The sequence below is a fragment of the Zootoca vivipara genome, chromosome 11 (assembly GCF_965207765.1).
Source record: "Zootoca vivipara chromosome 11, rZooViv2.hap1.1, whole genome shotgun sequence".
Lineage (NCBI taxonomy): Eukaryota > Metazoa > Chordata > Lepidosauria > Squamata > Lacertidae > Zootoca > Zootoca vivipara.
Window position 1 is genome coordinate 17,401,998 of NC_142594.1, and position 15,081 is coordinate 17,417,078.

The 15,081-nt window shown below is 42.9% G+C and overlaps 1 protein-coding gene across 2 annotated transcripts in view; it reads right to left on the reverse strand.

The window, feature by feature from the left end:
- RARB (retinoic acid receptor beta) overlaps positions 1-15,081 on the reverse strand; it is a 107,414-nt gene that overhangs the window by 45,419 nt on the left and 46,914 nt on the right. For both annotated transcript variants that reach the window (XM_035128838.3, XM_088653757.1), the window contains exon 3: positions 3,354-3,495. In XM_035128838.3, coding sequence (XP_034984729.2) covers positions 3,354-3,495 — 142 coding nt within the window. The remainder of the gene's footprint in view (positions 1-3,353; positions 3,496-15,081) is intronic.

Consider the following 15,081-nt stretch of genomic DNA (forward strand, 5'->3'; position numbering starts at 1 on the left):
GTTTGATACCACTCAATTCATTCAGGAATGCTAGTTTTTTAAAACTGTTAGTTAGGAACACTTTGCGAATGACTAATTTCCCATGTAGGCATTACTTTCATGTTTTTAACATCTTATCTGTGTACTCCTTCAGTGGGTGGGATGTTTTAATCCTGCCTTTTAAAAATAAAATTGCCTTTTAGATATTTGTTTTTCTTCTGCGTAGGTATAATTAATAAATTTATTATTATTATTATTAATCACAAGTCACTTTGAGTTGCCTTGGTAGAAAAAAGCAACCAATTAAATTTAGTAAATAAAAAATGAATAAACAAAAATAACTTCACGGTAACCTCGTACTGTGTTTCATACTAATGTTGCATTACCCTTATTTGCACCCAGAAGATATCAATGGCTGCACTTTTATTACTCTGCTTCCCTGCCAACTCTTGCAACTGAAAAATTATCAACTAAATATTTTATGTGGACTCCAAGTTGACACTCACCATCCAAAATTCTGCTGCGAGACAGCTAGAGTTCAAAAAGTAATTTATATAGGCAACGGCTGTATTCCTCCCTCTACTACAGCATTGTTTTTCAATGCAGGTGCACGGAATATCTTGTTACACACTCTGGGCATCTTGCTTTTCAGATTCCTTCTGATTCTGGCGCTTGTAAACACAAGACAAGAGTTTAAGACCTGCTTTGCTTTTGCATCTAAGTTTGCAGCGCTGTATTCTATCTGAGGAGTTTCAGGCGATTGAAGAAACACAGATGCTCAAGATTAGTTTAGCGGTGTACATTACAGCCCGGTTAGAAATCTCACCTCTTAGGCTCAAGCACAGAAAAAAAATATTAACTTAACAATATGCACCTTGCGATGCACCTTACGATCAAAATGTTCTGTACCTGACCCACTAAGAGGTCAGAGGTGGCCTAGTAGGGTGCGACTGGTGCGATCACACTGGGTGCCGAGCTGCAGGGGGCGCCAAAACGAAGCTGTAGAATGTGGTGTGAGAAGTGGGATGCTGAATTTTAGTGTCATACATAGAATCATAGAGTTGGAAGAGACCACAAGGGCCATCCAGTCCAACCCCCTGCCAAGCAGGAAACACAATCAAAGCATTCTTGACATATGGCTGTCAAGCCTCCGCTTGACCTCCAAAGAAGGAGACTCCACCACACTTCTTGGCAGCAAATTCCACTGTCAAACAGCTCTTACTGTCAGGAAGTTCTTCCTAATGTTTAGGTGGAACCAGGGTGCTACTGGTGAGGTATATAAAAGGTAAAATCCTGACTTGAAGGGCTATTGCACTCAAGTCCTCCTGCCTGAGCTTCTGGTGGGCAACTGGCTGACCACTTTCAGAACAGAACGCCTGGCTAGACGGGCCTTTGGTTTGATCCGGCCGAGATTTTCTTATGTCCTGATGGCATTTTCTGACATTCACAAGCAAAGCTGTGAAATGTTGCAGCACATCCTCGGCCCCTATTAGGACTGCTCCTTTATAGGGTTGCAGCTAGGCAATGCCAGGATGTATAAGTTGCTCCTCACTGTCCGTCAATTCACTGTTTTTCTTTTCCATCTGACATGCAAAATGTCATAGCTTTAGAAGTTATTGTATATACTGGATCTTCATTGAAGGGCAGAGGAGCCCACCATGATTTTTAAGCATTTTTTTGGGGGGGGGGGGCTTTGGCACTTCTGCATATCTTGGAAATCATGCAAGACTGCTGATATCTCCCCTCTTTTCCTCCCCCCCCCCACCTCAGAGGCCCTTTTCTGGCTCTGATTCAGTTGGCATGTAGGCACTGAATTTCCTATGAGAAATTCCCTGCTAGCTGTGTGCATATCTACAGGGACTGCTGCAACGTCATGAAGCATGGAACTTGGGCAAGAAAAGGCCATCACACTGCATTCTCTCAACTTTATTCCATGGCACCGTCAAAGGTTATTTGGACAAACATTTCATGACTCTCTCCATAGGAGCCAACTCTTAGGGGCCGTGGAGCTTTGGCCCCGACAATAAAATATTTGAGGGGGCCAGGCCCCCACAAAGTTGATGTTGCATTCCCATTCAATGGTGTGTGTGCCCAGCATCATGTGATTGATTATGCGGTGCGGGGCTTACCTGGGGCTCCCCAATATTTTATTCAAGTTGGCACTGCTGACTCTCTCCATCCCACCTTTTGTCCTGACACTTGTACGTCAGTATTTATTTTTACTTCTGACTCTGCACATGTCTGCTTGCTCACTGGTCTTTGCTAACAGGCACCTCCTTCTGTTCTAATTTTGCATGGGCCTAGTTATTAAATCATTTGAGAACTTAATTTTTAAGCTTCTCTTCAATCTGCATGTTTATTATCAACATATTTCTCTCTAGCAGATGAATCTGCAACATTCGGCTTCCGGATTGTGTGTGTGTATATGCACACATAGAAATATGTTTTTCTTACAAGCTCACCTACAGAAAAAATATATATACCAGGCTGCTTGGTCATAATGCAAGTGCTAAGCTAGATGTATAGGAAGCAGTCCCCACAAAAAGTGAGGTGTGTGAGACTTGCACTTGATTCATTCATGCGGGCTGCACAACACATGGGAGCCCTACTGTGATCCTGCTGTTTGGATTGGGAACAGAGTTGCTGTGTAGTTTTGCAGGGATTCGAGACAACCACTTATGGGCTCTGACAAGGTATAAAAAAAAAGGTAAAGGACCCCTAGACGGTTAAGTCCAGTCAAAGGAAACTATGGGGTTGCAGCACTCATCTCGCTTTCAGGCAGAGGGAGCTGGTGTTTGTCCGCAGACAGCTTTCTGGGTCATGTGGACAGCATGACTAAACTGCTTCTGATGCAATGGGACATCGTGACGGAAACCAGAGCGCATGGAAACACCGTTTACCTTCCCGCCACAGTGGTACCTATTTATCTACTTGGACTGGCGTGCTTTCGAACTGCTAGGTTGGCAGGAGCTGGAGCAGAGCAACGGGAGCTCACCCCATCGCAGGGATTCGACCACCAACCTTCTGATCGGCAAGCCCAAAAGGCTCAGTGGTTTAGACCAGGCATCCCCAAACTTCGGCCCTCCAGAGGTTTTGGGCTACAATTCCCATCTTCCCTGACCACTGGTCCTGTTAGCTAGGGATCATGGGAGTTGTAGGCCAAAACATCTGGAGGGCCGCAGTTTTGACAAATCCCCATGTGGACATGTGCTATATGAAAAAAGGGGGGAAAGGAGGAAGAGACATTCAAAGTAGCATCCACACTAATTTCTGACCCCAATATGTCTGATTAGGAAGCCACATCCCCATGACCACCACTGTAATCCAAATATAAATAGATAAGTAAAATGAGACAATTTCTACAAGCAACTCACATTCTTTGGACATTCCCACTTCAAAGCACTTCTGTAGTCTGCAGTACTGGCAGCGGTTCCTAGTGACTTTATTAATAACACAGTTCTTATCTCGGTGACATGTATAAACCATGTTCTTCTGAATGCTTCTGCGGAAAAAACCCTGCAATCAAGCAGAAGGGGAAAAAGGAATGAAATGAAACCTCTCGTCATGTTTCCAGTTACTCTGCGAAGTGACTGAAATGCATGCAACACTATGACTAGGTTTGATAACCTTCGAGGCTTTATGAAATATTCAGCATCTAATATGATTACTTCACAACATGGAAAATACCGTTTAATCAAAAATAAACAATGCTATTTACCAGTAGGGGGAATGTAGCCCAGTACACAGAGCAAGGATTCAGAAAATAGAAGGAAAAAGAAATGTTCATATACTGTGTTTGGGGTGGGGGGTGGGGGCAGGCATTCTGCAAGAGCCCACAATAATTCTGCCAGAGCTTAGTAGAGGAACAACAAAAATCGCCCCTTCCACCAAGCAGATAGCTTGTGGCACAACCCGGGACCTCTGCATTAGTGCTAAACTAAAAGTACATTGTATGAATTTCCATTTTGTTGACGCCTCCAGGTGACCAGCCATTGATTCACATGGCAGCAGCACCCCTTAGGTTCTTTCAATGCCACCTGGCTGAATGTATGAACCAGGGCAAATCTTGTGTATTTGTTGGCAGACATTTGGATACCAGCAACATAAAGAGGAGGGGGAGGGAAAACATATCATGGCGGTGAACAGCAGAAAATCACACTCATAAATAAGTACAAAATACATAAGTACAAAGTACAAAGCACAAAACAAATCACTCCTGAAAGAAAGCCTGGGTGAACTGGTGAGTTTTAACCAGGTGCTGAAATGCTAATACTTTAAGTGCCTGCCTTACGTTCATTGGGAGCAAATCCCAAAGGAATGGTGCCACTACACTCACGTCTGAGTGGACATAAAACGAAGCCTTGAAGTGTACAGCTCTATTAAGAGCATCTCTCCTGAGGATCGAAGCGACCAGGCAGAGGGATACAAGGAAAGACATTCCCAGAGATAATCTGGTTGCAAGGCTTTATATGTCGATCGCAGAACATTAACATTATAACACCCTAGTTAGTTTACTTTATTTTTTTAAAAAACAATAGAAAGATCCAGTTCTGAATTTAGTAGTAAACTTTGTAAACAATGCATTCTCTCGGCTGGCAAAGCAAACAAGACAAGTTAACTGCAATGGGATGCCTGCCTGTATTTAAATTACGGAGCCACACTGTTGCCTTTTACTTTTCATAACGCCACTTATTTTAAAAACCAGAAAGGGGAACGATCACAGCAAAGATGAAGAGGCAGTTAGTTCAACCGAAGTACGATGGCTATGGACTAAGGAATAGAAGCCATGTGACAGGTCTGAACCAACAGCAAAAAAATTCAGAGTGAAATATCTGTTGTGCAAAGCAGTGGAAGCAGGGGGAAGAGATCACATTTTGCGGGGGGGGGACATAAACAATACAACATCATCTCAGTGTTGGCACCTTCCTAATTTTAGGGATTAGTTTGGCCATTTCAGGATCCCGAAATGATTGTTTTCAGTGCTTCACAACTAAGCAAGATTCAACACACACACAATAAATCTATAGGAAGGTATCAAGCAAAATTAAATGTGGCTTCTCAGATATTTCTTAATTCTGAAAGGTTATCTGGTAAAATAATTTCTTCTCGCGCATCTGTGTCTGAATTGAGGCTTTAGTCCTTCTGAACAAACACCATGGCTTGAATTCCATGAACCATTTGAGGTTTTCGTCTCCTCCTTCCCGCTGAAGCCCTATAAAAGATGCTGCTGAGAGCTGGGGGACCCTCCAGAAAGGTGTGCAGTACAAATATGGGGGCTGCAGCTGTGGGTGGGGTAGATAATGAATGGTAATCGGAGACGCCCAACTTGAATGAATGGAAGAGCCCCCAGCTAGTGCAAAGGGGATCTTTGGAACCAAGTTCGTTCTCTTGCTGGTATTATAGGGAAGTTGGGCAAGAAAACATTTAAAAAAGAAATGAGCCACCCTATCCACAGAACACGGGGAACAAAACCCACTATATAATCATTACAAGAAGGGATACTCGACCCATTTGACTTGCATTTATAGGTCACCTGTTCAACAGTTGTCCTCTTAGGCTACGAGACCCAGGCAACCCTTTTAATTTAATTTAATTACAATTGCTCAATTACAATTGCTCAAGAAGGAAAATGAGAAGGCCCCTCTCACTTACGGGAAGAGGTTGGATAGGCGAGTACTGATGTCTTCCTGTTCCCTGTGGTTGCAAATTCATGAACAACAGAGGGAGACATGCATTTGTCCCTTTGGTTCAAATCAAAAAAATTACTTCCATGCAAATATTCCTGTGTACGGAACTGGCAACTGCAGAAAAGCTGACCCACAATAAATATAAAGGTTTCCAAAGACTTGGAAGATCCAAAGCATTTTTATACTGTGTGGTGGGACTTTATCATTTTTATGAATACAACAAACCTGTAGCGCCTTTAAATTAAGGAAATGGATATGCGGCCCCCCCTCTGTCATTTCTGATATTTTAAAATTTTGCTTTTGTTTCTATTTATATCTTATGTATTGAAAATAATAAAAGATTCCCTTTTATAAGATAAATTGTAAAAAAAAACAAAATCAAACTTCTAGTTTAGCACAAAAGAATAAAGGTCGCATCCTATGGTGAGGGCTGGCTCATGAGGCAGGATCCATGGGGGCAGGAGATCCCGAAGTAGATCTTTAGTCGTCCCTTGTTCTTGATCAGGCATCCTCAAACTGCGGCCCTCCAGATGTTTTGGCCTACAACTCCCATGATCCCTAGCTAACAGGACCAGTGGTCAGGGATGATGGGAATTGTAGTCCAAAACATCTGGAGGGCCGAAGTTTGGGGGTGCTTGTTCTTGATGTATGGGGCCGCTATTTTGTGACTTGCCATCAGGTGCCAAATGTCTTGGGCCGGCCCTGCCCTTGGTGGGCCTTGGAGGGTAGAAAGAAGGGAGGCCAAGAGTAGATGGAGCCAGAGTCAATAGGTTAACCTAATGCTAGTCCTCCTCAGAACAAATCCATGGAAATTAATGGATGCAAGCCAGGTTCAGTAACTTTCAATGGGTAGGGCTAGTGTTTGACACAACTCAATGTCAGGCAGAGCTAATTCGCCCCCTTCCTCCTCCCTGTAAGGGCAACACTGAGATGGAGGAAGCTGACAGGCAGAACCACCTCCTGGATAGGATATGAGTAAGGCAAGTGAGTTAGTCCTGTCCATTAATTTCAGTGGGTCTACTGAGAGTATGACTAACATTGAATAGAACCCATTGGATCTCTCACCCACCTCTCCTCTACATTGAGATACAGTCTAGGTATCTCACTTGACTGTCGGCACTGAATATGCCATACTTGTCACAACATTAACCCCAGGAAGGATTTTCTGACAGAGGTATTAGACGGTAGAACAGACTCCCTCGGGAAGTGGTGGACTCTCCTTCCTTCGAGGTTTTTTAAGTGGAGGTCGGATGAACACCTCTCATGAATGCTGCAAGTTTAGATTCTTAAATTGCAGGGGTTGGACTAGATGACCCTCGGGTTCCCTTCCAACTCTACGATTCTATGATCTGAAGTTGACAGCCGGCAAGCAAGAAGGAAAAGTACACAAACAAGGGAAAGGTGCCAGGAGGAAGGAATGGAATGGAATGGAATGGTGGGGGAACACCATACAACTAAGCATAAGTAAAAATGCGTAGAAGAATCTCCCTTGGCCTCTGCTGCTCAGTTCCCCTTGGCTTAATTCCAAGCAAGGGAATGTGACAGCCCTTATTTATGGTATTTTATTTCTTGAATTCATATCCCACTTCCTCCTCCCCCCAGGAGCTCAAGGAGGCATACATTTAATCCTCATTTAATCCCCACAATAACCCTGTGAAGTAGGCTAGGCTGAGGGGCAGACTCAATGGCTCCAACCACTATTTTGAAAGCCCACTGTTGATGAGAAGGGTATCTTATTAAAGCACCCCATGACATGGGAAAAGTAATCTCTTTTTAGAAACTGAACTTTAAGGTTTATAATGCATAAAGATTGGAAATCTGAATACAAGATAAGCAATTGTAGGAATGGTTACTTTTTATTAGATGTTATTGAGATTAGAAGATATTTTTCGTGACTTTTTTTGTAATTTAAGGTTTTTTTAAAAAAAAATGTTGCATTTTAAATTGCTGAAACCTGTCCTGGGACCTTAGGGTGAGGGGGTGGGTATTATTAATTAATTAATTAATTAATTAGGGCAGGGCTATTAAAGAGATCAAGGCAAACATGTGCTCCCAAGCTTGTATTTCCTGGTGTACTGCAATGAAGAAGTATTTGCAAGTGAAAAACTGACAGGTGGGAAAAGGGAGTGTTTAACTCTTCCCATGTCTGCTGATTCTCCCCTGCAAATGCCTCCCCTCAGCTATTTTCAAGGACATTTTTCTGGTTTCAGAGACTAGCTGGCAGGATAGGCTAAAAAAGCAAAGTGGGTGGGAATGGACTAAAAAGACACCATTTGCTCAAGAGAATCTGTAAGCAAAGAGAGATGTTGGAACTATTCTCCTGCCGGCCAATTCTTCCCAGAAATTGTACCTCCACATACCTGGTGGGGTCCCAGCTCACTCTGCCTTGCAGCATCCAATCCCAAATTTCTCCCAACCCACTTTTGCAACATGGTGGGGCCACAATATTGGTTTGTATATTTGAAATTCTCTTCCAGGAAAACTGCCCATGCCAAGAGGGAACACATAATTTATTATCTATAATAACAATAATTGTAATGATATAATGCCTTTAAATTAATAGCCATCAGGGTATGAAGTCTCATACGTTACTTTTTTTTAAAAGGACCCATTTGCCCACATTTTGCTCTATTTATTAGTGTTGAGCACTCTGACGAGGGATAGATTATGCCTGTGAGGCATAAGGAATTTACATGAACAATTCTCATTAGTGTTAATGGGCGCTATAGCACCCGTATAAATCCTCTTTGATAGGAGCACTGGAGCTGCACACACGCACGCACACACACACACACACACACACACACACACACACACACACTGCAAGGCTATTATCCATGCAATGCAAAATCAAATACACTCAGCAAGCAAAAATGTGTTGTTTTACTATGGCCTGCTTAGAAACCTAGAACTGTAAGGGTGCCCAGGGTCATCTAGTCCAACCCCCTGCAATGCAGGAATCCTGTCCACAGCTGTCCCTGGGTGGACCCCAACTACCAACCTTCTGGTTAGCAGCCAGACACACTGACTCATTGGGCTACCAGGAGGTGGGAGGAGAAAAGAAGAAAACAGCAGTAGTTCCTTCTAGCATGCCACCCACCAAATATTTCATCGGGAGAGTGCCGACGCTTCGTATTTAATTTACTGAATGAAGGAGCAGCGGTAGGAGCCAAATTAATTTGGCATTTTGAATTTTTCACTTTGCTGCTTCTTTTATCAGTTTGCAAATGCAAATCCTGATGAATAGAAGCTTGTTTTTTTTTTGACCCCCCCCCCCAAACCCACCCACCTCCTTGCTCATCACAAAACCAGACTTGGCTGTATCGCTCCTCCCTCTCCCCTGCCTCCTCCCCCCGCCCTTCAGCATCTTCTTATCTTAACGAAAGATGGATAGAGTATCATCCTGGCCATGTCGCATTAGGTGTCCTCATTTACAGATTGCGAGAAGGAAAGGGGGGGGGGTTGAGACGACTGGTATAAATTATTCAAAATCTATTGTATCAGTGTGTGTTCTCTGAGCATTCACCACTGGCAAAGCAGACAGATTATTTTTCACTTTTAATTGTGTTGATACCTTATCTGCCCCATTGAAAGTGGAGAATGGTATATGAAACCACATGTACCCGGCGAGCAAATAAAGCCAGTTACTAGGTCTATTATTTAAAGCCAAAGTAACCCATTTAGACAATGTTACTTTAACACAATGCCAGAAAAAAAAAAGAGGCCAACCTTGTTGCTATTTACTTTTGTAATGCTTGTCTATTGCTATGTCAAACATGAAAGAGTTTAGTTCAGGGATAGGTTGCTTAAAGAAGATCTGAACAGATTTAATAACCAGTGTCACAAAGGACTTCAGAATGCCATCTGGGTACAAAGGAAGCCATTGTGTGTATCACTTCCTCTGTGATGCTAAGCCAAATGCCCCTTTGCTCAGAATTCAAGAGCGTTTTGAAGGATTTCAAATCCTATGGAATGCATTACCTTAATAGCAAACACTATTATAAAACAACTCCGTGCATCTATACCAAAAAAAACACTATTACTTCTACTTTCTACGTGGCAACTCCTATGATTTAAAAACCCTCGGTTATCCTCATGCTGCGTCTCAAAAGGAAATATGGCCTGATAGGGGCTTGATTTCTTTTGTTTTTAAATCACAGGAATGTGTTGTCCGGCATGTGGCATGCCTCCTCTTATTGACAATGGCAGATAAACAAATTCCAAGCTGAGATTTTTGACTTGCAAGTTAGCTGCTGTTATGTGACTTAAGGAGAAAAGTGGGTTGGTGAAAAAGAGCGTTTTCAGGGGAGAAGCTCACTCAGCAAACTTCTGTTGATGGCAAATATCCACCCTTCTAGATAGACTATTGCACTTGTGCCACCTTGCCCCCATGATTGAGGGGGTCTGGGGTCACAAGACGTCAGCACAGCATGTGCGCATGACATCAGCGCGCTCTGACGTCAGCACACGCCGCAGCATGCTGATGTCACACACACACACGCGACATGGGGCATGCTGACATGTTGTGTGGACGGGACACGCCACGGGGTGAGTGCCCTGTTATTTGGAATTGGGGGGGGCTTGGCCCCCATGGCCCTCCATACTTGGCTCCCGTGGACTACTGACGAATACAGCTTTTCTGCATTTACAAAGAATAGACATGCCTGAATGTCATGTATTAGAATATTAGCATAAAATACAAATCTACACATACAGTCATTTTCCAAGTGCTTATGTGCTTATGTAAGATTCATTTAGATCAACGTGGTCTGCCTGCTCAATGGGACAGTTAAACAACCTGAGCCAAAAGGGAGATTAGGAAAAAGCTTTGTCTAAATTCAGACCGGTTAATACTTGCTCAAGGAAATTCTCCATCTATCTCTTTAGATAGATTAGGGTTGCCAGGTCCAGATCTTGAAATGGCCCCTGTATCTTGGAGAGTTGCACAGAAAGCAGAATTCCTCTCGGTGTGGCCTCGCTCCTCACTAACTTAGGAGGAATTTTGCCTTTAATGTAATGATCAGGGCCGGCCCTAAGGCAAGGCTGGGTGGTGCAATGCGCCAGGGCGCTGGGCCACCAGGGGGGCACCGCGCTGCACCCGCCAGACAGCCCGGCTGCCCTCCCACCCACCGCAGGTTTGAGTCCCGGCCTCAGCCTGGCGGGTCGGGGGCATGAGGAGGACAAGAGGCCAGGCGCTGCATGGCACTGCCCCCCCCACAGAGGCCTCCGCGCAGGAGGAGGCAGTTCTGGCGCCCTGGAGGACAACCAGGCAGCCCGGCCCACCTGCCACGGCGCCCCTGAGCCTGGCCCACCCTCAGCACCCGCCCTGCCCATGCCATGTCCCTCCTCTGTGTCCACGGTGAGTTGGGGGGGGCGGCGGCGGAGGGACCTTTGCACCACAGCGCTCGATGTGGTTAAGACGGGCCTGGTAATGATGCTCCCAGGACGGTGGGTGGGGAGAGAACTGCAGCAGTGGAAGCCCCATAAGTTGGCTTTCAGACTACACTTGAATGCAGGGAAGGACCCCCGAGACAAACCACAACTTACCTGCAGAAGGAGTGGAGACTGCAGGGTGTGTTCCGGTGATATGTTTCCACATCAGACATGCTTTTACGAACCTGATGGTGCTCGCCCTGAATCACGATGAAGGCATTTGCTACGTAAAAGTTGCTATAGGACTCCAATTTCAAAACAAATCCTAAGGTTAAAACCTTAGGCCTCTCCCAATGAGAAACCACACAGAGCCTTAGATCAGGCATCCCCAAACTGCGGCCCTCCAGATGTTTTGGCCTACAACTCCCATGATCCCTATCTAACAGGACCAGTGGTCGGGGAAGATGGGAATTGTAGTCCAAAACATCTGGAGGGCCGAAGTCTGGGGATGCCTGCCATAGATCTTCACAGCAGGCCCTTCTCCAAGTTCCCACTTGGAGGGAGAATCAGAGGACGGTGACATAGGATAGGGTCTTTTCAGTTGTGGCTCCATGTCCATGGAATGCTTAGAGCTTTTGCTGACATCTTTTCTGTGCCAGGTAAGCACCGACCTTTCTTCCCAGGCCTTTGATAAGACTGAGATGGTATCTTGTCACTAGCATGCTGCCAAAGCTTCCTGCGGATGTTATGGGGCCTGTTTTCCTTTGCTTCTATGGCATGATGTATTTATAATCGTGTTTTTAAATGTATTGTAAGTTGCTTGGAGACCTTCAGGTAACAAGCAAGTAATAAGTCTAATAAATAACTACGTAACTAAATAATATCATGGCATACATTTTTGTGGACGACAGTCCTTTTCATTAGATGCACAAAGTGTTATCCTGAGTTACAGGAATATAGGCAGATGATTTGAGGGTGGAGGGGTTGTGAACAGTAAGGCCAGAAGAAAATGAAATGCAAAAAAGTACAATTCCTTTGACTTCTGAAACGCTCAATTTCCAAGGCACGGCTTCTGATTGGCTCTTGCAATCAGAAGAGCCAATTGGAACCTGCTTGTCTGCCGCGTCAGACGTTCGGCTTCCAGAAACATTCGAAAACTGGAACACTTACTTCTGGGTTTTCAATGTTCGGGAGCTGAAACGTTTAGCAACGGAGATGATCAAAAACCGAGGTTTGATTGTAGTAGCAAATCACAAAACAGCTGTTAACAACACAGGCACCCTGGCACTGGAACGCTAATTAATGCATACAATGTGCTAAAAGTCTCCATTCAGCGATACATTTAACCTCTTGATGTATTGTTGTGATTCAGAATGTTTGCCCCAGAATGGCCACTCCAAAATCATTTACAGAGCCTCGCAGAAGTTTAAAACATTTCTCTCTAGATATTGTGACTTTTAATGTTATGGTAGGCCTATTCATATCAATATCACCAGATGTTAATAATTTTAAAAATGATATGTGCAAACAGTTTTTTCTTGGCCTTTTAAAGAGAGCAGACCATTAAATAAACCAAACAGGTCAATCGTTAATGATCACTTCATCACTAAGCCAGGGAGAAACCACATCTGTAGAACTTCTGCCTGTGTGCAGTTGCTAAAGATACAACAGCCTGCTTCCTGTTGTGTTTTTCCAGGAAAAACCCTGTAGTAACTCCATGTACATGGTACTGTATATAGCTATGGTTTTAAAATCTTCAGTCATTCCCTTCCTTCACTTTCACTGTTTTACATATTTTTTAAAAAAACAAGAACAAGGGTCACTCAACAGCATAGAACAGGCATGTCAAACCTGCGACCTTCCAGATGTTTTGGCCTACAACTCCCATGATCCCTAGTTAACAGGACCAGTGGTTGGGGAAGATGGGAATTGTAGTCCAAAACATCTGGAGGGCCGCAGATTTGACATGCCTGGCATAGAACATTTTGTTATGAAAAAATAACTGTGTAGTTTTCCAGCCAGTGTGGTATAGTGGTTAAGAGCGGTAGACTCGTAATCTGGGGAACCGGGTTCGCGTCTCCGCTCCTCCACATGCAGCTGCTGGGTGACCTTGGGCTAGTCACACTTCTCTGAAGTCTCTCAGCCCCACTCACCTCACAGAGTGTTTGTTGTGGGGGAGGAAGGGAAAGGAGAATGTTAGCCGCTTTGAGACTCCTTCGGATAGTGATAAAGCGGGTTATCAAATCCAAACCCTCCTCCTCCTCCTTTTTAAAGCACCAAGAAATTCTGCTTTTCTCTCTCTATTCCAAAGCAGTCTTACATACTCCAAAGTCAGTCCTAATGAAATCAGTGCCCATCTTTTGACTCTATTTGCTGTGACTTCCTAGGCCTGAGGCCACACACTGCTAACATATTCTTTGGAAGGCATTTGAAATAACATTCACCCCCTAATTTGGTATGATGCAGGAGAAATGCTCCAACACAGTTGTACTACAAATACGAGTCATTTTTTAAATTTCTTTTTACGAATGATACAGGAAACAAGCTCCCGTGCCTCTCTTGGCCAGCTGGCAGAAAGACAATTACAAGTGCATTAATCAGCTCTGCAACAGGGAACAAAACTGAATTGTATCATAGACACTGACAAGGTTCGGTTGTGAACTGTCAATACTATATTTGTAGCAAACAACTTCCGGCAGGGTGGATTTGATTTAAATCAATCTGATTTAAATCACGATTTAAATCATGATTTAAATCACTAGTCAGTAAGGCTTGATTTAAATCATAGTTTTCTACATAAAGACTAATTCTTGCTGGTATAACTTTAATATGCAAGTAGATGAAGATTTTTAGAATAACAACTTTTCATATTAGTTTTTTATCCCCAGTTTAATGGGTTATTCATATTTGGACAACTTTACTGTTGTACTTAGGAAGGAGAAAAATAATCATTACCTTAATAATAATTTAAATAGATTTATTCAACTGAAACAATAACATTACAGCATATGTTATTTGCTTAAACAAACATCCATGTTTGTTAACTAATTTGGCTAAACAAAAACAAAATATATATATTTTAAGAAACTTAGACTGTCAGCCCAGCCTACACATGAAAAACTTAAATACTGTCCACTCCAAACAATCAGAAAAATATTGTTTCTATGCTATTCACTGAACTTCTTGAAACTTAGCACTGAAGGGGTTGATTCTGTATTCATAGGTTTATAGAACAATAGGATTAAGGTCTTTTTCTCAACTCTGTTCATGTTATAACATTTTTGCTGTGAAGAAGAGGCATGTGATCTCTGTTGAGTCAAATTCAGTTTTGAGAACTGCAAAAGTAAACCAAGCATCTGTGATAATATCTTGTAGGCAGAGAAACTGCCCAATAATCTTACAAAAACCTCTGGAAGAGCATGACATTGTGAATGGATTAATGGAATTTATTTACCCCCAAAATTAAACATATACAACCTTATTCTACATAATTAAAAAACTAATCTTTATTTCATGATGGAATAACCTTTGGATGGTAATATATTTTCCTCAAAAAGCATTTTATTTAAAAAAATCCAATTTAAATCAAAAAAATCGATTTAAATAAAAAAAATCCGATTTTTTTGATTTTTTTTTAAAAAATCATTGATTTTTATCCACCCTGACTTCCGGAGAAGTGCACATTGCCTTTGCCTATAGCATTCCTTCTGACTGCATTTAATTTAAGCAGTGGTGTTAAGTTCAGTACAGATCAGCAACAGTCACATGGGAAGAATATATGCACTGTGTTCTACCACACTGAGTCTGCACTGAAATTGCACCACATTAAATCTAGTGTGCTGCTACTGCTGCCTCCTTCTCCTCCTTGCTTGGGAAGGATATATAACACCAAAAGGATAAATTAAGTGATTCAAGAGCTAGATTTCTCTTAAGTGCAAATTTCTACCTTGTCATCTATTCCATAATAGGCTGATTAGGCAGCTGATAAGGCATAAGAGCCTCTAAAATCAAAACCAGGTAGCGATTCACTTAAAATCCAGCA